Below are 25,581 nucleotides of genomic sequence, written 5' to 3'. Positions count from 1 at the left end.
CGGTTGCGTACTTTGAGACAGGAGGTGAGACGACTAGAGCGCCGGTGGCGGAAGTCACGCTCCGAAGATGCTCGGACACAGGTTAGAGCAGCAATAGCTGCCTACCAAGTGGCGGTAAGGGCAGCAAAGAGGGAATTCTTTGCTGCCTCTATTGCATCAGCAGAGTGCTGTCCCAGGAGGTTGTTCCAGGTGGTCCGAAGCCTGGTCGGTCCAGTTGCTCAGGAACCCTTGGAACAGTCCAAGGCCTCCTGTGACAATTTGGCAAAGCACTTTGCTGATAAAATCGAGCACCTGAGGAGCTCGATTCCGTGCGCCGTGGATACAGAGTGAGCTAGAGTTGGCCAGTTGCAAACTGGTCAAATGGGATCGATTTCGGCCTCTTCCTTCTTAGGATGTGGACAAGGTGCTCTCATCTGTAAGGCCTACCACTTGTCTACTTGATCCTTGCCCGTCGTGGCTCCTCATGAGCTGCAAAGAGAGATTGGGCGAGGGGATCAAGGCAATGGTCAATGCATCCTTGCAAGAGGGTGTTATGCCACTAGCCCTCAAGGAGGCTATTATAAAGCCCATCTTAAAGAAGTCCTCCTTGGATCCCCAAATATTAAACAACTTTCGCCCAGTTGTGAATCTACCATTCTTGGGCAAGGTCATTGAGCGAGTGGTGGCTAATCAGCTGCAGACACACTTGGATGAAACGGATTATCTAGATCCATACCAATCGGGTTTCAGGACTGGACATGGAACTGAAACAGCCTTGGTCGCTCTGGTAGATGATATGAGGAGGGCATTGGATAGGGGAGAATTCACCTTCCTTGTCCTCCTGGATCTCTCCGCGGCTTTTGATACCGTCGACCACGGTATCCTTTTAGATCGCCTGGAGAGTTTGGGATTGGGAGGCACGGTTTTACGGTGGTTCCATTCCTTTCTCTCCGATAGGCGTCAACAGGTAGCATTGGGTGATGAGGTTTCAGACCCTTGGCCTTTCAATTGTGGTGTGCCACAGGGTTCTATCCTCTCTCCCATGCTATTTAACATCTATGTAAAGCCGCTGGGAGTGATCATCAGGAGATTTGGGCTGCAGTGCCACCAATATGCGGATGACACTCAGCTCTATCTCTCATTCAAATCTTCACCGGAGAGGGCTGTGGAGACCGTATCCAAGTGCCTGGAATCCGTGAGTGGATGGATGGGCAGGAACAGGCTGAAGCTGAACCCTGACAAGACCGAGGTACTACTTGTGGGAGACAAGGGAAGGTTGGGAGATTTTGACCTGGTGTTTGGCGGGATGAGGCTGCCCCTACAGGACCAGGTCCGTAGCCTTGGGGTCATTCTTGACTCCAAGCTGTCCATGGAGGCTCAGATTTCGGCCGTGAGCCGGGCAGCTTGGTATCAGTTACACCTTATACGTAGGCTACAACCCTACCTCCCTGTTCAACAGCTCCCACTCGTAATACATGCCCTGGTCACCTCTCGATTGGACTACTGTAATGCGCTCTACGTGGGGTTACCCTTGAAAACGACCCAGAAATTGCAACTTATACAGAATGCAGCGGCGTGCTTACTTACCAACAGCCGCCGCCGTGATCACATTACGCCGGTGTTATTTGATCTACACTGGCTGCCGGTTGTTTTCCAGGCCCGATTCAAGGTGTTGGTCTTAGCCTTTAAAACCCTGTACGGTTTCGGCCCAGTTTACCTGAAAGAGCACCTCCACCGCCACCAATTATGCCGCCCGACCAGATCAGCCACGCAAGGCCTTCTCTCAATCCCACCAACCAAAACAGCTAGGTTGGTGGGTACTAGGGAGAGGGCTTTTTCTGTGGTGGCCCCCACTCTCTGGAACTCCCTCCCGTTTGATCTTCGACACGCCCCTTCCCTGGATGTATTCCGCAAGGCCCTGAAGACGTGGCTATTTCAACAGTCCTTTGAGATCTTTGGGATGGGTTAATCTCCATGATTTTGTCATCTATTATATGCTGTATATGTAAATGTTTTTATAAATGTACTGATGACTGTCCAGTATTTTATTTATTGAGATTAATGTGACTGCATTTGATACTATTGTATTTTATCCCATTTTAATGTATGTCGCCTAGAGTGGCTATCTGCCAGATAGGCAACACACAAATTAAATATTATTATTATTATTATTCATCTTCTTCTGTATGATAATTCTTATGTTCTTTAGGGGTAAGGCCATACTAAGTCACATGTGCAACTAGTGAAGCTGGTTAGTGGGCTGGAAGCCTTTTCAAAGCAGTACGAAGAGCTGACAGAAGGTCCTATCAGTTGCTATTTTTTTGATGTGTGTATGTGTGTGTGTTTGTGTATAATATGGAAGGTAAGGAAGGCATCCTTTATTCTTAGCCCCAGTCAAAGCACAGTATCTTCAATGGAGTCTATGAGCCAGTGTGTACAAAATGGCAATATTTAGAAGCAGCCTTATATATATTTAAAACATTTCGTTCTGGTTTTACCTCACATTCAAAGCTGCATCCCACTTCATGATGCAAAGTTACTTAAGAGTCAGGAAAGGTCTCCCAAATGCAACCTGTCAATTGCAATCTAGCTCATATACTAGCACATATGATTTAGCATCAGAGTGTTGGCATTTATTAAAATTTCAGGCAAGGATTAGCTCTTGCACACTTTCAGCATGGTTATTGTTTTATGATTTGTAATTACAATGACATTTTTGTGTTGTTTAAGAAAAGGCCCCCAAAATGTCACTTGTGGTGGATTTTCTGAAGATGCTTATTAAATGCAGCTCATTTTAATGCTAAAAGATGGTACAATTCAGCCAAAGATGACCTATGATTTCAATGGGAGAGTTAAGCACAAATTCCAACTGAAATCAATGCAGTTAATTAATATGCTTAATTTAGTTGGATTGTGCCCTATATCTGTAAAGGCGTTTTAAAAATATATGACTTTTTTGTTAAGCAAACAATTTGTCAGTTACAAAGAAAACTAGAGCATACAAGAGAGAGATTGTTGCATTTCATGAATTGCACAGAAACAGTTCCAAAAAAACCACCATATTTTAAGAAATATGACATCTATCCATCCAGCCTAAGAGCAGATTTTTAGATACTGATCAAAGGTGGTCCTTCAATGTAAAAACAAACACACACACCTTGGTTCTAATTGCTTGCGGCCCTGGATTCACACTAGCATACTTAATTGGGCCTATATGAGAACTTTGTCTCTAGATATAATTCACATTTCCTATGCATGGGAAGCTCGGCTGGTAGATTAGAGCATTATTTCTGTTTTGCAAGTGCAATGTTAACATGCTATACTGTAGTTTTTAAAAATAAAATCTGATATATCTTCCAAGATACTAGGTCTTCCATATGCTGCACATTTCTATTATATATTAATTTAACCAGTTAATTTCACATCAAACAACTTCTGAGATTCAAAGGTGATTACTGTTATAAGAGGAAATATTTTATGAATCTCAAGAAAGCTGCCACCTTGGCACAAAAGATCATATGACCAAACTGGTCTTTATCATTAAAAGGCATCACTGTAGCTTCAAGGAAAAAATGACAATATTTGACACTTCTGTGGAATGACAGGGCATTTTCTCAAAGCATATTTCAAAACATTGACTTTAACCCACAGACCAGGTTTTTTTAAAAAAAGGTCTCAGAGTGTTTGACAAATGAGAACTTGTCAGTCAATGCAATGAATGTCTTCCCAAAATAGGAAGCTATTTAGAAATGTTCAAAATAGAAAATGCCACAAACTCATCAAGAAAGATATTATGGGTTATGAACTACCAAGAAACCTTTCATAATATTGTTTGGCTATAATAAAGATGTGGTGCCCAAGGAGGATCAAGAAATGATCATTCACCTTTTAACAGTAGCCTGTATGACCATTATTAGGTATGGGGAAAAAAATTAATTAAAGCCTGGCTGATTAAAATCTGGGACTTAGTACATTTGGTAAAACTAACAAACATAATCAGGGTTAGGGAAGGTAGATAATGGTCAAGCAAAAAAAATAAAACAATATTAGATAAAAATAATATTTTTATCATATCATTTGGAATGAGAGAATGCAAGATGCAGCAAATCCATATATGTCATCAGGAGAAATACAGACAGGAAAGTTGGAGGTTTATCTTAAAGTTAGAAATCAATCTGATCTGTTTAATTTCTCTGGGATTTGTTGATCTTAACTAATTATTAAATCAAATGAAAGGATTTTCTTTAATTATAGATTATATTACTTGTAAGTAATTATGCATAATTATTAGTATGCCATTTTATATATTTAAAATCAACTTGCTCTTGACACTGTGCTACAGGATGCTGGTGGATGCCTTTTTTTTAACCCAAAAGGCTTCAGGGTGAGGGCAGAAAGCACTGAGTATACTCTGATTTGGCTTCATTACAATACTACAATTTGAAACCAAGTCAGTGTGCAATATCTTCTACCCTCACTGTGGAGTCTTGGGGGGGGGAGGGAATGGAACCCACATGCTGCCAGGAGATACTGTAACCAACAAGACCATGAAACAGGCTGTGGCAAATAGCCGAACCCCTTTCCACATTTTCAAGAAAAAAAAATCTAAAAAGATCTTTTGGCTCAGTTCTAGTCCAGTTTGTCTGGAGTGTTATTGATCTTTTCCAAGAGAGAAAGTTAACTGCTCTTAAGGTACAAAAAGAACTAATAATCTCTTTAAAATAGAATGAAAAGTGTTGCTGATTCTCAGCCTCATAACAGTTTTCTTTTTGAGTGTGATTATTTCGTTAGTTATGAGTCAGCCTTTTGGTGTTTTGGCCATGAGTGATGCAGTACTAGGGAATTAAGATGGGCGAAACTCTCATCACATGGATAGTTGTAGAGTGCAGTCTAATCCTTGGAATGGTGAAATCCTGATCAGCACTGCATTAGGTATGTGAACTGTTAAATCTCTGACTCTATCAGGTTATGAATCAGGTTCTGTGTACAATGCAGTAACATAGTTTACTATCAAAATAATAGATATGTTTTAAAAGCACAGAGATTTTAATTTCATACAGTGATAGATTGCAATGCTTCTAAGGACTATCACTGTACTATGAATTTGGCTTTCATACACATCTTTTGCTAGAAAAAAGGACATTGGATGAATTTTGAACACTCCTTAACTTTATGTTAATTAAAATATAGATTTTTCAAACATTTAGAGGCTGCTTTTTCTAACACAATGTACATGATACATGTAGCAACAAAACAAGTAAATAAAGCTTCTAAGGCAACATTTTGAAAGCAAAGCACCTCTAATAAACATGCAAAAATGTGTGCATATATAGTCCTTATTACACAATGGAGAACCGTGGTCACAAACAGCAGTATACAACCGTTTTTGTACATGCACATATACTATTTTGAACCAGTGCAGTACAGATTCTAGGTATACAATTAAGGCATCCAATTTTTTTTAAAATATAGTCACCAAATATTTTCTTGCCAATTGCAACTTGATTTCTGACATTTAAAATTGATAATATACTATCAAATACAGAATTCAGTAAAACTACTCAGTGACTTGTTTTTTACCATTACAAAACCAGCAATCAGAAACAGATAGTGGTTTTGTGAAGTACAATACATCATGAACACATACAATAGAGGAAAATAATTAGCAACCATATATACATACCCAAAACATCTGGAAAGGGAGGGCATTAATGAAGCAAAGAATGGAAAAACCCAAGACAATCAGGTTCTTGTCCAAAGCATACAGAATGATATAAGGTTACAACAAGAGCAGCTAAAAATGTAACATACATGGGAACAAACAAGAAAAAGGATTGGGCTCTTGAAATTGACAAAGAAATGAAGCAAAAGCCATAGATTTGGTTCAGCAGCTTATACAGATGTCATGTACACACAAAGACACATATACCGCTACCGAATTATAAACATGTGTTCTGAGTAAAGCCTCCTTTTTCATATAAACATACATTCAAAAAACTTTTCTTTTTTTTTTTTTTTTTTTTTCAATAATTTTTATTCAGATTTTCATAAAACATACAAGACAAAATCATAAAACATTCAAAGACAAAAAACAAGATCAAAAATAGTTAAACAAAAAGAAAAAAAGAAAAAAAAAACAAAAATAAAAAATAAAGAGTAAAATATTGACTTCCCATTTGTCAAAGATCAAATCAGTTATAAGTCTATAATATATAGCAATCCTGTCTCTTAAGTCATATTATAAAATCACTTTCCTCCAGTAGTTATCTTACTTAATCATCAAATCTCATAAACATTACTTTATTCTTTCCACAAAAAGTCAAAGAGAGGTTTCAATTCTTTAAGAAATATATCTATCAATTTTTTTTTCCAGATAAGCATATCGATTAATCCATCTCATTACTAATTATGATAATCTTATTGTCATAACCATAGTCAAAATAAACATTTCAATTAATCCATCACATCAGAATCTGTTAGGTTCAGTAATTTCAGTAGCCATTGTTCTATTATCTCTATTAGTTCCATTTTCCATCTTCCATCTTCAGTAGTCTTGTTAAGTCCAGTAATTTCAATATCCAATCTTCCATTATCAGTATTCCATAATAATCTTGCTGTCAAAGCCATAGTCATATAGTAAGAGTCTGATGGGAATTACCTCTATCCCAAATATTTTCTTGCCATCCATTCTGAATAGGTTGCTGAAATACTGCTGTAAAATCATATCTCTGTTCTTTTTTTCAAAATACACTGGGTCATCTCTTAAAAGTTTTTCCATTGTCACATGGCTGCAGTTAATTCCATAGATTTTCTCTATATTGGGCTCCATCACATCATTCCAGTCCAGAAGATAATCCATGCCATTGATAACTTTATCTCTAGAATCTTCATTAATTTCTTCAGAGATAACATTGAGTTCCAAACAATAGATTTTATTTCTAAAGTCCATAGACTCCAAATCTTGTTCCTGTTCCACGTTTGTTCCAATCTCCGGGATCTCCTCTCTCACAGGGACCCCTATTCCAGTCTCCAGGGTCTCCTCTCTCACAGGGACCCCTGTTCCAATCTCCGGGGTCTCCTCTCTCACAGGGACCCCTTCCAGGGTCACCTCTCTCACAGGGACCCTTATATCTTTAATCTCCTGCTTCATTTTACTCAATTCAATTTTCGTTATCTCAATCTCATCCATTATTTTCTGAAACATAGTTATTTCCAGATTCTCAGCCACTTTCTTAATTGCCATTTTAAAAGAAAAATATAGGAAAACCACTTCTTATTTCAGCAACAATTGGGTTAATACTCCAAACTTGGTGACATCACAGTATAAACAGAGCAGACAGTCTTATCTCTCCAATAGTTAAGTAAACAAAATGCAGTTCCCAGGATCGAAACAATTAATGGCAGTCGTCAAGAAACAGATTCGTCAAAATAAAATAGACCAAAAAGAGAGTAGTCTCAAAACAGTATAATATTTTTCAAAATAAAAATCTGGAATAGAAATCCCTCTTCTGTGTGTATCTTTAGAATGCAAATCCAGGACAGCTTTTTGCAACAAAAACAGAGATAAGCTATTAATTAGTGCGTAGCAGAGAGAAGTTACGGCTCCCCAGTGAGATGTCAAAAACCGATCAATCTGGCAAATCTCTTTTAAACAGCAACAATTTAAGTCAAGTAAAAGAAAAATATAGAAAGAAGGGTGCTTGCCTGTTAGTGCGTTCTCTCTTAGAAGATAAGATGAACGTTCGCTTTAACAGATAGAGCTTGCTGTTGAAAATCCGTCCCACCTTCGTCGGCTGGACCTCGTCCCATAAATTAATGAGATCTGGTCGTCCCAACAAAAATAGGCTTTGAGGTTAATCTCTTCGTTTCTCCCTACCCGGGAGAAGTTTAATCAGTCAAAAAAAAAGAAAAAACTGACTGATATATCTGAATAAGCTTCTTTTGAGGCAGGAGCCCGTCTCAAAAGCAGGCACAGGCTAAGTCACCCTTCCCGGAAGTCCATTCAAAAAACTTTTCAAGAGCTTTTTGATCTAGGAACTCAACATATGAAAGATATGGTACAGGTATGGCAATTTGTTCAGGTCCAAGGGGACTATCAAAACTAGGTTATGAACTGGAGAATAGCAGCTTATCTGAATTAACGAATTTGTTATATAAAGTCATGAACACAACATGTACAAGATAGTACATACTATACCTAGAAATATTTATTAGAACAAATCTTTGACCTCTAATGACTTGATGTGAACCTGGAATAGCGTATAAGAATGTCCATGGTCTCAGGACATGGTGTTGAGGAAACATGATGAAGATACCTACTGAAGCAAAGCTGGCCTGGGTCTGGTCAGTGCTTGGATAGGGGACCACTGGAAACTCCATGAACACTGTCTTGATTTCCATGATGGGATATAAATGTGCTAAATAAATAGCTCTACTAACTAATGGGACTAACAAAAGAATTAGTGATTGTCTACCCATTTAAGAAGCAGAGCTCAGAAGGACTAATAAAGCAACCACACGAGAATAAGAGGAGAGTAATAGTTGGAAAAACAAGTATCACAGCTGCATTGTGGCAAGAGAGGATTACATAATAAAGACTGAAAAGAAAGAGAGATTAGTTGTATCACGCTAAGCATTTATGTATATGGCCAACTTTTGTTTTTCGGCAGAATTGGCTGTGATCAGATGCCATGTTCACAGATAAACTTACTTTTGGTTGGTTTGTTTATCTTTGCTCCAGCCTTAGGTCTATGTCTACAATGTGCTAAAACTGAGATTTTCCCTTTTTCTCACATGTCCAGAATATATTTATGTTAACAATTATGTTCAACAATTTTCAGTCTCTGAAACAACTATGGGCCTCTTCCGAGTTTCCAGGATGTAATATAACAAAGGGATAGTAAAAGGGATAGGTTTGCTTGGATCCTTCAACCCAAACTAGTTTGATATTCTGAAATGCATGTAACTAAATTATTAGTGCTGGGACAGTACACAAACATTACTGCTTAGTATATATGAAAGCAAATCTATATTCATTAGGACCAACTGGATCACGCATATTCTCATACCTTACAGGAAAGATTCCTGAAACTATTCTAGAAGTTTGTGAGATGTACATATGAAGTCAGTCAGTACATAAGAATTTATATTAGTTGAATACTGGACCAACATCCGTAACACCATGGACATTTTATTTTAAACATTTTACATTCTTTTCAAGAGTGAAGTTACTCAGTATAGAAGTCATTTAGCCAGCAGTTATTCTAAGAATCATCTTGAAAAAACCTACTACTATTTTGAAACAGGCACACAACTTCAGATGCATAATTAGCCAAGAAGTACATGTGTTACCTCAGTAAGATCTATGGATGCACCAAAAATAACTTCAAAAGAAGAGAGATAGTGCCTGTATGCAATTTATCTGGTTAATAGTGCATATATATTACAAGAACTGATATGGTGGCACTGTGTTATTATACTGACTAATCCCCATTTAAATGAAAATGAACAGTTTTCAAATATTGGATTATGACTTGTGATGATATTTCATACACTTACCTAAACTTGACCTTGTATTGGACCGTTCTATTATCGCATGCTTGCTGGGATTGTTTAATACTGAGCGTTTGGCAAGCGAGATGTCTGCTGTGACCCGTGTGATTGATATACTGAACAAAACAAAAAGAAAAAGAGTAGTGTTGTGCTTCATTGTTGAGAAATCTGGGAGATGAAACTACATGTATAGCAAAAGAATCAGACGTAGCACAAAAGCACCCAGTGTTCTTTTAGCTGCTATCAGAATAACTTTTAGCTGCTGCTATCAGAATAAGGAAGACCAGCTTTTCTGTTCCTAAACATAATTTTTAACCACACCAAGTTTTTTGAATTTCTAAGTACCAATCCGAGGTTTTGGCCTCTCCTTTGGGTTTGTTGATGTTGCCCTTCTTTTTTCTGTCACACTATTCAAGATCTATGTTCAAATCTATTTTGTATTGATATATATCGCCAGAGTCCATTTTGAGAGTGCAACAAGCCCAAATGGCTCCCTAACCCCTTATGGGACCTCCCCCATATTTACTAAGTTTACCTAACCCTACCTAGAAAGCTCACAGTGGTGGCCTTTATTAGGTCCTTGATGTTCTTGGACAGTGTCACAAATTAGGAATCCATAGAAATTATATTTCTTGTGTTTTCTGGCATCCTGAACCCTACACAGCAACATCTAGGTCAGGCGTGGAGAATCTGTGGCCCTCCAAATGTTGCACTCCAGCTCCAAACAGCCCAGCCAACATAGCCAATGGCCAAGAGCGATGGGAGTTGTAGCCCAGCAACAATTGGAAGATCTCAGATTCTTCATGCCAGACCTAAGACCCAACAGAGGCATCCTCTCTGAGCACTCATTGCTGCCACCATGTAAATATGGATAGGAAACAAAGCTTAAACTCTAAGAAAACTTTAGGTCCAGTTAAAATGGGCTTGTGAGCTTCCAAATTTATGTGTTTCCATTTCACTTCCACACCCATTTTAAACTTTAAGACAGGAGTGGGAAACCTCCGGCCCATGGATCTAATTAGGCACATCAGGCCTCCCATTTGGCCTCACAGGCTGTTTCGGCTAAGGCATGCCCACCTGCCCTTCACCTGTATCATATACGACATCAGGTGTGGGCAGGTAAAGACATGGATGGGCCGAAAGGGGTTTGCAGACCCCTGAAAAGTCCTGTGCATAGCATTTAAAGTCTTAAAGTTTAAGTCAACATGACTAATTTTTGCTTATATTCTCCCATGTTATCCTTGTATTTGTGTGTTAGTTTTGACTATGAGCTACCTAGGGAGGTTTTTCTTTAAAAAAAATAAAAAATAAACAATTAAATATAGCCAGCACCAAGTACATCTCAGGTGCTGTAACAGCAGGAACAGCAACAATGACATAACCTTTGTACAGGTGATATTGCTGTAACATTACTTTTAAAACAATTATATAATATAGCTTTATCAAGTAAGTTGTCAATCACAATGGCAATCATACTTCCTAGAAAACCATGTAGCCAGAATGAACAACCAAGGAACAACTATGATAGAAGAAATTTGCCATTCCCCTAGAGTACCAGTATGCACTCCTAGAGGAGACCTATTTATGTTTAAGCAGGGTTTTTTGGGTGGTTGACAAACATTTTGCCAGAAATATTCAGAAGATAGTGCAAAAAAGAGATTTGACTTTCCCTTCCACATAGTTTACTACTTTAAAGTGGAGCCTAACTCACAGTAAATATCTATTTTATTTATTTATTTATTTATTAAATTTATTAGTCGCCCATCTGGCTGGTTGTCCAGCCACTCTGGGCGACGTACAAGATAAAAAACAATACATTAAAACGTTAAAATTTAAAACCATAACAGTAAAAACCTAACCCACCCCAAAAGCCTGCCTGAAGAGCCAGGTCTTCAAGGCCCGGCGGAAGCTCATCATAGAAGGGGCATGGCGGAGATCATTTGGGAGAGAGTTCCACAGGGTGGGGGCCACTATTGAAAAAGCCCTCTCTCTAGTCCTCACCAGTCTAGCTGTTTTAACCGGTGGGATCGAGAGAAGGTCTTCTGAGGCTGATCTTGTTGAGCGGCATCCCTGACGATGCTGGAGGCGCTCCTTCAGATAGACTGGGCTAAAACCGTATAGGGTTTTAAAGGTCAAAACCAACACCTTGAATTGGGCCCGGTAAACAACCGGTAGCCAGTGCAACTCCTTCAGCACTGGAGTGATGTGATCTTGCTGGCGGCTGCCTTTAATCAGACGAGCCGTCGCATTCTGTACCAGTTGCAGCTTCCGGACCGTTTTCAAGGGTAACCCCATGTAGAGCGCATTACAGTAGTCTAGGCGAGAGGTGACCAGGGCATGTACTACCGGTGGGAGCAGATGGTTGGGAAGGTAGGGGCGCAGCCTCCGGATCAGATGGAGTTGATACAGCGCCGCCTGGCTCACAGCCGAGACTTGAGCCTCCATGGTCAGCTGGGAGTCAAGAATGACCCCCAGGCTGCGGACCTGGTCTTTCAGGGGCAAACGTACCCCATTAAGCACCAGGTCCACATCCCCCAGCCTTCCCTTGTCTCCCACAAACAGTACCTCGGTTTTGTCAGGGTTCAGCTTCAGCTTATTCCTTCCCATCCAGCCACTCACCGACTCCAGGCACTTGGACAGGGTTTCTACAGCCAACCTCGGTGAAGATTTAAATGAGAGATAGAGCTGCGTGTCATCCGCATACTGATGACATTGCAGCCCAAATCTCCTGATGATTGCCCCTAGCGGCTTTATATAGATGTTGAACAGCATCAGGGAGAGGATGGAACCCTGTGGCACCCCACAAGTGAGAGGCCAAGGATCCGAGACCTCGTCCTCCAATGCCACTCTTTGGTACCTACCAGAGAGGAAGGAATGGAACCACTGCAATACAGTGCCCCCCATGCCTAACCTCTTCAGGCGGTCCAGGAGGATAACGTGGTCAATGGTATCGAAAGCCGCTGAGAGATCAAGGAGGACAAGGTGCATTCGCCCCTATCCCACGCCCTCCTCATATCATCTACCAAGGCAACCAAGGCTGTTTCAGTCCCATGTCCAGGCCTGAAGCCTGATTGAAATGGATCCAGATAATCCACTTCCTCCAAGTGCGCATGCAACTGCTTTGCCACCACCCGCTCAACCGCCTTGCCTAAGAATGGCAAATTTGAGACTGGGCGAAAGTTGTTCAGATCTTGGGGATCCAAGGAGGGCTTCTTTAAGATTGGTTTTATTACTGCCTCCTTGAGCGATGATGGCATTACTCCCTCTTCGAGAGATGTATTTACCACCATCTTGATCCCCTCACCCAGTCTATCTTTGCAGCTCATAATGAGCCACGATGGGCAAGGATCGAGTAAGCAAGTGGTTGGCTTTAAGGTTGAAAACACCTTGTCCACTTCATCAGATGGAAGAAGCTGGAACCGATCCCACACCACCAGAGCACCACTGGTCACCTCTGGCTCGCTCACTGTGTCCACAGCGCACGGAATAGCACTCTTAATATGATCGATTTTCTCCGCAAAGTGTTTAGCAAACTCGTCACATGAGGCCTTAGCATGTTCCATTGGTTCTGGAGCAACTGGACCGACCAGGCTCCAGACCACTTGGAACAGTCTGCTGGGACAGCACTCTGCAGATGCAATAGAGGCAGCATAAAAATCTTTTTTTGCTGCCCTTATTGCCACATGATAGGCTGCTGTAGCCGCTCTAACATGTGTCCGATCGTCGTCAGAGCGAGATTTCCGCCACCGGCGCTCTAGCCGTCTCACCTCCCGCCTCAGAATTCGCAACCGTGGGGTGAACCATGGTGCCGTCTGAGCTCTATTCAGGGGGAGAGGGCATTTCGGAGCCACCCGGTCTAACGTCCCGGCGATTGCGGCATTCCACCCCTCCACCAGGGTCTCAGCCGAGTGGCTGTGTGCATGCTCCAGAGAGTCCCCAAGCGCATTCAGGAATCCATCAGGATCCATCAGACGCCTGGGGCGGACCATCTTAATAGGTCCTCCACGCAGAGCCTTCCATTAGCAAACAGTGACTGAGGCAATCTTTGGCAATTCCCACTCCCCTCTACCCCTCCCCATCTGTACTGGTGGTTTGGGGTACCTGTGATGCCCCTGTAGTGTTTGTATAATATTTATGGTAAGTGCTGGTTTTGTAGGTTAAATATGGTAAGTAGAGTGAATTGGGAGGGGGGAGTACATGTGACGGAATGTTGAGGAATGCTGTGTTGTGACTGGGTGAGCTTGGTGGTTGAATATATATATGGGAGAATGATAGTTGGTCAGGGGTTTGGTTCGGGTTTTGGGTTGAAGAGGGTGACGGGTGCATGTCTAGATGGGTAGTGAGGCAGGTTTAGGACTAAAGTATATGAAGTAAGAGAAACTATAATATGTTTCATATAATAAGATCATGTATATGTAACCACAAGCATGACAACTGAATTCAAAGTAATCTTGTTCATTCCCAGGGTTATTTAATAAATCTGTTTGGTTTAACAACATGCCTGATCCTTGGTTGGGTTCATACAGAGGAGAAGGGTGGACAGAGCAAAAACCAAAGCTGGAACCAGTATCTATGGTGGCAGCGGTGAATGGTTAGTGTATCAGCAGCAGGTATCCAAAGGCAACCCAGGGCTGTAGTCTTTAAAGACAGAAAGATACTGGGTGGGGTGGCGTTGTGGCCTGAAAGCGTACCTAGACACTTAATAGCAATCTGTTAAAGGAAGAGACTAAGGCCAAGTCTCAGGGCAGCATTGCTTTCCAGTGTGTCAGGTAGTGATGCCTAGTGGTGGGATCATGAGAGATCCATGCCAGGGCCAGCACAAGAGAGGAGGTCTGACAGGACCTTCTGGATGAAAGTGTATCACAGTGGTCAAGATCACCCGAAGCAGTCAATTTATAAAGTATTCACTCTGGGACTCTAGTAAAGTGGCTGCAATTATAGGTTAGCAAATCAAGACCTTTACCTTATAATTTCATCATCTACAGCTACAGATGTAGGAGGAATCTGCTGAATCAAGTGGATTTCCTTCCATCCGCCCATTAGACCCCCACTGTGGCATGGACTCACACTGTGAAAGCTATTTCCCTTAGTTCTTTACAACAAATGCATTGTGTGTGCTTAACATGCACACATTATATGTAAATAGATATGTAAATTGCTTTGCAATGTTATTTACATATTATTTGATTGTAGTTGACGTATATACCTCTTTGTTTTTCTTGTTTCTGAAGTGTTGTTTTTTGCTAGAAGCAGGTGATACACACTATGATTGTGATCCTAACTGTATCTACTCAGAAGTAAATACCACTGAATTCAGTGAGGCTTATTCCCAGGTAAATGGAATTAGAATTGAGCCTTAATCTGCTTCCTGCTGTGAATTTTAAAAACCAATGGAATGCTTCACTCATTATCAGTATTTTCAAATGGAAAGAAGTGATCTCTTTTATTACCTGTGGATTTTATCTGTGATCTTCAGTTAAAGTCCTAGTCTCTGTCAGAATGATGGGGGAACCATTTGATTTTGACTGCCCATTTTGACCACCCAATATCTTTGTTTGAAAAGTAAAATTAAATTAAAAAATCCTTTTCTTCTCCCCCACCCACACCAAAGTTTTCCTGACTCATAACTAAACTGTCTCTTTCTGATGCCTAAGCGAGGGAAACTGAGACAAGATGACAAGTTTATACTGAACTATGAAATTGAGGTAGTGAGAGTATCTGCAGTCCTAACCCCACTTACCTGGGAGTAAGCTCCACGGTATTCAATGGGAGCAGACATGGTTAAATTTGCAGCCATAGATCACATTGTGATAGGCCATTAGCCACTTCCATACAGTTTACCACTAAAGGTGTCTGTCAGGGATTCCCATGATCCTGCATTCTTACTTCATATAAAAACAGACTTCCTTAACTCTTTGTTGCCACCAATTCACACAGAATACTTTTTAAACCCTCCAAGTACAGTAGGGCCCCACTTTCCGGCGTCCCGCTGATGCAGCGGCTTTCAATTAGGGGAAATTCCCCGTTTTAAAGCCGATCTTGCAGTTTCTCTGCATTTTTGCGTCATTTTCATGCAATGCAACCCATTATAGTCAATGGGTTCCGCTTTATGGCGGGGGCCTGGTTCCTAATCCACCGTATAAGCGGGGCCCTACTGTAGCATGTATGGAAGGCTTTACGTATGACATGACATCACCATAGAGAGATAGTATAAATCTTAAACTATGTTTATAGGTTTATTAAAGGGATATTATTTACAAAGGGGAATACAGTTACATATTTTGGGACTTTAAAGGTGCATGCTGATGGGTTCTAAAGACTTCAAGGATACCATTGCTGTCACCAGCCTTTAAGTGGCTCTCCCTTCAGGCCAATTTACCTTCAGGCCAACGTCCACCCCAGACAAGTACTTCCACAACACAGTCAAGCTACTGGGGCCAATCTGCCTCTGTACCCAAAGCTCCTCTGGTTGTGCTGCCAGCTACTCGGACAGTTTCGCCAGTGTAAAAGCCCCATTTATGTCACTTCCCTCTGGCAAGACCTTTCTTCAGGGCAGACTTTCAAACCACCTCAGTCACTGGCTCCTTTCTGATCTTCACCAGACTATTGTTAATGACACCCTGGGTATGGCTGTATACTATAGCCAGTGTGGATTTTTCACATTCCGCAATGTTAAATTGAAAATACCCCCATGCCATTCTGATAGTTCCCATAAACTCATTTCAAAACAAAACCTTACAAAACTTATAGTCCTGAACTCAGAAATGCTTGCTTAACAACCCTCTCAGTTTCCATGGCGATACACAAAACAGTCAGACAGAATTGAGAGTTCAAAGTGTAAAAAGAGAGGGAAAAAACCCAGAGCCCTTTTGGACTTCTTTCTGTCAGAGTTCTCAAAATATGTTGAAATTCATTAAAAAATCAGCCATGTTCACAGAGTACCTGTAATCCTAATACTGACCTTGCACCATACTCTGACCTTCATCTTCTGCAGTTTAAAAGTTAAAAAAAATCCCTGGCTGATTTTTAATTAATTTAAGAAATTTTGGTTGGAACCCTATGATAATGTCGGGCATGCTCAGTAAGAATCAACTGTTAGAGTTCTAAAAGCCAGACTCACAGCTGCTTGGCTTGGCTAATGAGGGGACCACACCTACACCAGACTTTGATTTCACTTGAGACAGTCATGGCTTCCCTCAGAGAATCCTGGGAAGTGTAGGTTGTGAAGGGTGCTGAGAGGAGACTCCTGTTCCATTGAGAGAGCTTCAGTGGCCAGAGTGGTTTAACAGTCAGCCATTCTGATTGAAGGTCTGTGAGGGGAACAGGGCATCTCCTAACAACTCTCAGCACCTTTCACTAACTACATTTCCCAGGATTCTTTGAGAGAAGCCATGACTGTCCAAAGTGAAATGAAGGCCTGGTGTGGATGTGGCCAGGGAATGCTTTGGTTTAAATTTCGGTGGGAGGCTACATGTGCCTGCTGCAGAATAAAAAGGTGGGGGAAACGCTGAAAAGCAATGATACTGTTCACAATGTTTTCCTTTTGGAAAGGAAAGGGGCTTCCCTTCTGCCCAGTGCCCACCCACCCAATCTCCTCCCCCCCTGCCCCCCCAGGTCAGTGTTGGACTATGACTTGGGAGACCAGAGTTCGAATCCCCACATAGCCATGAAGCTCACTGGGTGACCTTGGGCCAGTCACTGCCTCTCAGCCTCAGTGGAAGGCAATGGTAAAACCACCTCTGAATACCATTTACCATGAAAACCTTCATAGGGTCAACATAAGTCAGGCAGTCCATTTCCATTTTCAAACATGATTGCACAGAAATAAATCCCATTGAACTCAAAAAGTATGCAAATGATCAAACTCACCCTTCCTCCTATCCCCTCCCTCTTGTCCCTCCCTCCCCATCCCCATCCCCTTCCAATCCCCTCCTTCTCCTTCCCCCTCCCCTTCCTCCTCCCCATAGTCAGTTTTACCTATCTTAAGCATGATTGAACGGAAGTAGATACCACTAAACTCTATAAGCATGCAAATGATCAGTCCTGCCCTCCCCTCCCCCTTCCTTTGCCCCCTCCAATACGCTCTTTCCCCTTCCCTTCCCCCTTGCCCTCCTTGTCTCCCATCATCAGTTTTTCCTATCCTAACCATGATTGCATGAGTAAATCCCATTGAACTCAATAAGCATGGAAATGATCAGACCTGTTTTCCCCCTCTCCTCTCCCTTTCTCCTCCTCTCTTCCTTCTTCCTCCTGCCCTGCCCGCTCCAGCCCTCCCTCCCGGTCAGTTTTACCTATCCTAAGCATGATTGCAGGGGAGTAAATCCCACTGAACTCAATAAACATGCAAATGATCAAACCTGCCCTTCTCCTCCCCCCTCCTGCCTGCTCCCCTCCCAGTCCTCCCCTCTGCATTTCCTCCCCTCCCTCCTCCTCTTCCTCCTCCTCCCCATCACCTGTGGTCAGTTTCACCTATCCTAAGCATGATTGCAGGGGAGTAAATCCCATTGAACTCAATAAGCATGCAAATGATCAATCCATTCTCAGCAAACTTACACAGGATCCCATTTCTTACCTCCCCGATTAAAAAGCAGGGAAATTCACTAATAGGCAAAAAAAACCCTTGCGGTTTAAGAACGTACCTATAGCTAACAGATATTTCTATCAAACTTTAAAAAGCAGGGAAATTGGGCAGCTATAGTAGGGTTGCCATATTCCAGTTCCACAAATCTGGGCAAGCTAATTTGCATATTATGCAAATTATTTGCATATTAATATTTGGATTGTCCAGTTGTTTTGTTTTTGTGCCTAGGAATTACCACCAAAAACTGGGGAAAGATGTGAGAAATCTTTTTTTTAAAAGCAACATTTTCAGTCTTAAATGCCTAGAGTCTAGTTTCTAACACTATGGAATATTTGATTGATTAAGAGGATTTATATCCTGCTCTTCTGCTGTTAAAAACAGAGCTCAGCACAGCTTACAAATATAATTAAAACAATAAAAATACACAATCAATATAAAAACATAATAAGAACACAAAATAGCAACAAACATAAAGTAAGTCAGGGCAGCAGTACGGTTAACCATTACATATATGATATATTTCAGAGATGCGGTGGGTGTAGAAAAACAAGAAGCCAAAATGTTAGGAAAAGGAGTCTCACACCACATGCTCAGTTCTAAATACTGTTGCAGCAAGTTTTACACGTTCCTCCAGTATTCCACTGGTGCAGGCACTCAGACATTCAAAGTATCTGTATGTTTCTTAGGTTTTATAAAAGCAGAGCTTTGCTTAACTCAAAATTTCTTCTCCCTTTGATCAACCACATCTACACAGGTTCCACCTCCATACTCAAAATGAAACTGGGCTTGGAAGTGTGCAACAACCCCACACATACCTTGATAATTAGATTAGCAATGCCAGGATGTTTGTCTTATTGACTAGTCTCCTGCTCCCCACCCCCCACCGGGCATCATGAAAGACCCAGTCCTGGGCTCAGAAAGAAAATAATATCTGGTCCTCTTCAAAGTATTCATAAGCCTCTTGTTTTAATTAAAATAATATTTATAAATTCTTGCTCTTATCACTAATGGGAGTTAATTATCTTGCGTATGCTGCTGTTGCTTCTATGGCTGTAACGGAGTGAGGTTAAAGATAAGTGAAATGCAAATAGGAAAACAACAACACAAAAGGCAGTAACACTTTCATAAATGTAATACCATACCAACCACAAGATTCCTATGAGTAAACTCAGCATCCCACAACCAGTCAGGATTCATAACCAAAAACCCAAACTAAAAAAATCCTAGCAGCCAGTCAGCCAAGGTCACAGAAATCCCCATGCAGCACAACCTGACCTGGGGACTGCAGTTAATGCAGAATGCTGCAGCACAATTGCTGACATGAGTGAGATCCTATCAGCACATAATACCTCTGCTCTGAAATCTGCATTGGTTGCTGATTTGTTACCAGGCCAAGTTCAAGCTGTGCTTTCCATGTTATGGGTGCCACATAGTACTTGTTCTGCTTATGTGAGAAATCAGTCCTGTAAAGTGGCAGCACCTACGCTTTGGAACTCCTTGCCTATTGACATTAGGCAGATGCCTCTTTTCAGCACCTGCTAAAACCAGTTTTCTTGAAGCAAGCCTCTCCAGGCATGTGGAAGCTATTGTGTTTTTAAATCTGTTTTTAACTCATTGTTGATTTTATTATTTTGAATGTTTTTAAGTATCTGTCTTTAACGCTTTTGCCAATAATTTTATTGTTTTAATTCTTTCTGTAAACCGCTTTGAGATGTTTTACAATAAAGCGGTATATAAATGTTGTAAATAAAAATAAATAAATGTTGGAGTTACTGTGGCCCTTGAGTCTCTTCCCACTTTTAGGAACCAAGGAATCTGCCTTATACTGATTCAGGCCATTTCGTACCATGATTTCTTAAATGCAACACCATACCAACCACAACAAGATTCCTATGAGTAAGGCAGAAAACTAAGCATCTCACAACCAGTCAGGATTCCTAACCAAAAACCAAAAATATGATAAATGAAGAAATATTTATATAAGCATGACTATCAAATATATTTATTATTTACACGAACTGTAAAGATATTTATAGTGCAATCCTAGGTTTATTTATTCAGAAGCAAGTCCCAGTGTATTCAGCGGGGCTTACTCAAACAGGGATAGAAATGCAACCTCAAGTGATAAGCAACTTCATTCACACAACGCAAAATTCCGAATCATAAGACTCCATACACGCGCACACACACTGCAGATGTATAAATACATACAGCCCATATAACAGTTTATTGTCAAACCAGTTGGTCATTGCAGAAAAATCAGTATTAGTTTAAAAAAATCAGTATTAGTTTCCTACAGAATAAAAACTGTAATACCTAAGTAAGCCCTGCCTACTTGCTTTAAAATAGGACTGGAGGAGGGACAGAAAGAGTTAGAACACAAACACAATTCTTTTTTACATTCATTCCAAAGTCCCATTGATTTTCAGCACATTCATAACCATGTCTACTCAAAAGTAAGTCCTATTGAATTCAATGGGATTTACTCTGGGCATATGGGATTAGCATTGCTTTTACAAAAGCAAGTATTGGGAAGGTTTTCAAAACACTGCCCAGGATCTGACTCCTGCACACAAGAGGAAAAAAACCCTGAAATGTATATACTTACCCAATTTATGAGATTTTCAGATAAACAGGGGGGGAAACCACAATTTTCTGGCATTGCAGTGAGGTTTTCTAGACACTGCCTCAGGTCAACCAAATGCAACCCTGGCTTCACTGATTGGCTGCAATCCTGAATGGGCGGGGTTAAAGCTACGAAGTGCTATACAGTACTGTTTAAAGAAAGATTTAACAGTTGGGGGCGGCTGATGTTTTTATGTATATCTCGAGAACCGGACCACCTAGAAACTTAATTTTATTTTAAATTAAAGCTGAGAATCCAGGCCACCTAAGGGGCTAAACAGGCACCGGGTGGCATCCAAAGAATCTGGGTAAAACCTGGCTAACCGGGCAATATGGCAACCCTAAGCTATAGTGAATGTACCAGGGAAGCAAGAGACCTGACCTCTCTGAGATATTGGACTGCCCTACAAATTTGTCAAAATGCAAACACAATTTGGGTTGGTCTTTCACAGTCCAATCCACTTCCTGTATAGCTTGGAAGAATTTGGTAACGTGCCTCTGAGCATCCCTTGGCCAGTGTAAAAACCACCTCAGTCACTGGCTCCTTTCTGACCTTCATCAGACTACTGTTAACGACACCCTGCGTATTAATATACAGGCCTCAGTTCTTCCCTCACAGCTATTCTCACTAACAACCTTCTCACTCCAGCCATCACCAACTGCTCTCTTGACTGACAGTTAACTTCCTACTGCCTGGAACCTTCAGCCAATCAGAAAGAAGTTACCTTTTCTAGGCCCCATCTAATAGAATAGGATCATGTCTCTCATCTCTCAGAACCTTTCACCAAGCAACCACTGCCAAGCAGGCTTGCAACAATGAACCAAAGCAAGGCCTCATAGCAGTCACAGAGATCATACAATATTTCTTTAAACACCAACACATCTATATTGTTTCTCCACAGTATCACAAGGATCTTTGTAGTTTTTGCTGCAAAAGACCAACAGGGCTACCCCTCTTTAACTCTGAAAGGGAACATACAGGGAAGGTAAATGATTTGTAAATATCTGTTGATGACTGAGATATGTCTGTTGTGTGCTACATAAAAAAAGTTTCTGAATCAGACAAAATGGAACACATGCAAATGAATGAAATGGACTTGTGCTAAATAAACCAATTATAATGGAACAGAAAATGCCAGATGAACGTGCGAATAAAATCGGAATGATTGAGGCATGTTTGTTTATCCCTATCTACACCAAGGATGTAGAGAAGAATAGGAGTTTGGTTACAGGTAAATGTCATTTTGCACATATCATATAACTTGCCATTGGAGACATGATTAGTCATGGCTATTGTAAGATAGGTCTACAAGTGGTTGAAAGGAGCCAAAAAACCAGCTGCTTCTATATTAACCAACTTGTTTATTAAAACTATTTTCTGAGCTCTTTTCCAGGTGCCCCAACTGTTGGAGGTTAGGTGGAGGTGACTAGAAAAAGGGGCTTTTCTATGGTGGAACGGTCTTTCCCAGACTGCTCAAACCGATGGCCTGGTTGACTAAATTTTAAGTGCTAGACTAAGTCCTTTCTGTTCGCCATTTAATTAATTAATTTACACTACTGTTTAAGGTTTTGTTTTGTTTTAATTCTGCTTTATTTTGTGGTGTTTATTTTAATTACTTTTATTTATTTTGCTTGTTTTAAAAAGTTGAGAGTTCCCTTGATTTTTTTTAAAGTTATATGGCAGGACATTATTTTCAAAGCTAGAGTAATAAACCAATATTTGCAGAGTCATTATTGATCTATCCATGTCAAGTGAAGCAGAATTTTACACATGTGGTTCATTGGCAACCAATATTTTGCTATATTGCTTCGATAAAGCTTAGAAGATATGCTTGTAATATTTGAAAACAGAAAAGGAGATAAATTCTCTCACACTTGTGTAGCAAGTTGAATGCAGGATAAGGGCACTGCTGAGAACAAAACAAAATGTCCACTTATGCATATGAAGGCCCTAAAGGCTTATATAGATATAAATGGGAAACTCTCAATTGTGACCTGTTAGCTTAATTCTAGAAAGATGTCAACAAACTTGAGGTAACTCAAGGAAGAGCGAAAGCAATTAAATGACTGAAATATAAGATGTAGAGAATAAAGATTGGAAAAAAGAGGCATATTTAGTTTGGGAACAATACTTTTAAGCAGGAACATGGTATCAGCTTTCATATCTAAATGGCTTTGTTGGAGAGCACTGGCAAGCTGTTTCCCAGTGCTTATTTTGCCATAATTGTACTGGATTTAATGTAAATTAAAAGTTTAGGATTAAATTATATTTATCCTTCTTACTAGCAGAAGCCAGTAATGATTTGAAACGAATCCTGATGAAAGTTAAAGAGGAAAGCACAAAAACAGGACTACAGCTGAACGTCAAAAAGACTAAAGTAATGACAACAGAAGATTTATGTAACTTTAAAGTTGACAACAAGGACATTGAACTTGTCAAGGATTATCAATATCTTGGCACAGTCATTAACCAAAATGGAGACAACAGTCAAGAAATTAGAAGAAGGCTAGGACTGGGGAGGGCAGCTATGAGAGAACTAGAAAAGGTCCACAAATGCAAAGATGTATCATTGAACACTAAAGTCAGGATCATTCAGAGCATGGTATTTCCGATTTCTATGTATGGATGTGAAAGCTGGACAATGAAAAAAGTGGATAGGAGAAAAATCAACTCCTTTGAAATGTGGTGTTGGAGAAGAGCTTTGCGGATACCATGGACTGCGAAAAAGACAAAAAAAATGGGTGTTAGAACAAATTAAACCAGAACTATCACTAGAAGCTAACATGAAACTGAGGTTATCATACTTTGGACACATAATGAAAAGACAATAATGCTGGGGAAAACAGAAGTGAGTAGAAAAAGAGGAAGGCCAAACGAAAATGGATTGATTCCATGAAGGAAGCCACAGACCTGAACTTACAAGTTTTGAACGGTAATTCATGACAGATGCTCTTGGAGGTCGGTGATTCATAGGGTCGCCATAAGTTGTAATCAACTTGAAGGCACATAACAACAAACCCTTTTTCTGGTTTCTTAAGCCACAATCTTCCCTTTGGCATTGTTTTATCTTTAAACTTTCTGGCATATTAGATTTAAAGGAATGTCACATTCTTCTACACTATAGTATAAAATAAAACTGATCACATTCTTTTTTATTTCTTTGGATAATTTTTTGCTACTGAGATTGTTGTTGTTATGTGCCTCCAAGTCGACTACGACCTATGGAGACCCTATGAATCAGCGACCTCCAAGAGCATGAACCACCCTGTCCAGATCTTGTAAGTTCAGCTCTGTGGCTTCCTTTCTGGAATCAATCCATCTCTTGTTTGGCCTTCCTCTTTTTTGACTCCCTTCTGTTTTTCCCAGCATTATTGTCTTTTCTAATGAATCATGTCTTCTCATTATGTGTCCAAAGTATGATAACCTCAGTTTCATCATTTTAGCTTCTAGTGATAGTTCTGGTTTAATTTGTTCTAACACCAAATTATTTGTCTTTTTCGCAGTCCATGGTATCCACAAAGCTCTCTTCCAACACCACATTTCAAATGAGTTGATTTTTCTCTTATCTGCTTATTTCACTGTCCAACTTTCACATCCATACACAGAGATCGGGAATACTATGGTCTGAATGATCCTGAATTTAGTGTTCAGTGATACATCTTTCCATTTGAGGACCTTTTCTAGTTCTCTCACAGCTGCCCTCCCCAGTCCTAGCCTTCTTCTGATTTCTTGACTATTGTCTCTATTTTGGTTAATGACTGTGCCAAGGTATTGATAATCCTTCACAAGTTCAATGTCCTCATTGTCAACTGTAAAGTTACATAAATCTTCTGTTGTCATTACTTTAGTCTTTTTGACGTTCAGCTGTAGTCCTGCTTTTGTGCTTTCCTCTTTAACTTTCATAAGCATTCGTTTCAAATCATTACTGGTTTCTGCTAATAGTATGATATCGCCTGCATATCTTAAATTATTGATGTTTCTCCCTCCAGTTTTCACACCTCCTTCATCTTGGTCCAATCCTGCTTTCCGTATGATCTGTTCTGCATATAGATTAAATAAATAGGGTGATAAAATACACCCCTGTCTCACACTCCGATGGGGAACCAATCGGTTTCTCCATATTCTGTCCTTACAGTAGCCTCTTGTGCAGAATATAGGTTGCACATCAGGACAATCAGATGCTGTGGCACCCCCATTTCTTTTAAAGCAGTCCATAGTTTTTCATGATCTACACAGACAAAGGCTTTGCTGTAAGTGAAATTCCTTGGTCCGTTCCATTATCCAATGTATGTTTGTGATATGATCTCTGGTGCCTCTTCCCTTTCTAAATCCAGCTTGGACGTCTGGCATTTCTCGCTCCATATATGGTAAGAGCCTTTGTTGTGGAATCTTGAGAATTACTTTACTTGCATGGGATATTAAGGCAATAGTTCAATAATTACTGCATTCCCTGGGATCCCCTTTCTTTGGAATTGGGATGTATATGGAACGCTTCCAGTCTGTGGGCCATTGTTTAGTTTTCCATATTTCTTGACAGATTTTTGTCAATATTTGGACAGATTCAGTCTCAGTAGCTTGTAGCAACTCTGTTGGTATGTCATCTATTCCTGGTGATTTGTTTCTTCCAAGTATTTTGAGACCATCTTTCACCTCGCATTCTAAAATTTCTGCTTCTTCATCATATGGTTCCTCCGTGAATGAGTCTGTCATCCTGGCATTTCTTTTATAGAGTTCTTCAGTGTATTGCTTCCATCTTCCTTTTATTTCATCTCGGTCAGTCAGTGTGTTCCTATATTGATTATTCAACATCCCTACTCTTGGTTTAAATTTCCCTTTCATTTCT

General features: G+C 40.4%; 1 protein-coding gene across 5 annotated transcripts in view; it reads right to left on the bottom strand.

Moving 5' to 3' along the window:
• Positions 1-25,581, bottom strand: part of CACNB2 (calcium voltage-gated channel auxiliary subunit beta 2) — a 163,359-nt gene that overhangs the window by 7,850 nt on the left and 129,928 nt on the right. For all 5 annotated transcript variants that reach the window (XM_061587867.1, XM_061587866.1, XM_061587869.1 and 2 more), the window contains exon 9: positions 9,538-9,647. In XM_061587867.1, the coding sequence (XP_061443851.1) occupies positions 9,538-9,647 (110 nt within the window). The remainder of the gene's footprint in view (positions 1-9,537; positions 9,648-25,581) is intronic.

Source organism: Rhineura floridana, chromosome 10 (assembly GCF_030035675.1).
Source record: "Rhineura floridana isolate rRhiFlo1 chromosome 10, rRhiFlo1.hap2, whole genome shotgun sequence".
Taxonomy (NCBI): Eukaryota; Metazoa; Chordata; class Lepidosauria; order Squamata; family Rhineuridae; genus Rhineura; species Rhineura floridana.
Note: the sequence above shows the minus strand (reverse complement) of the source record. Positions and strands in the feature narration are given on the sequence as shown.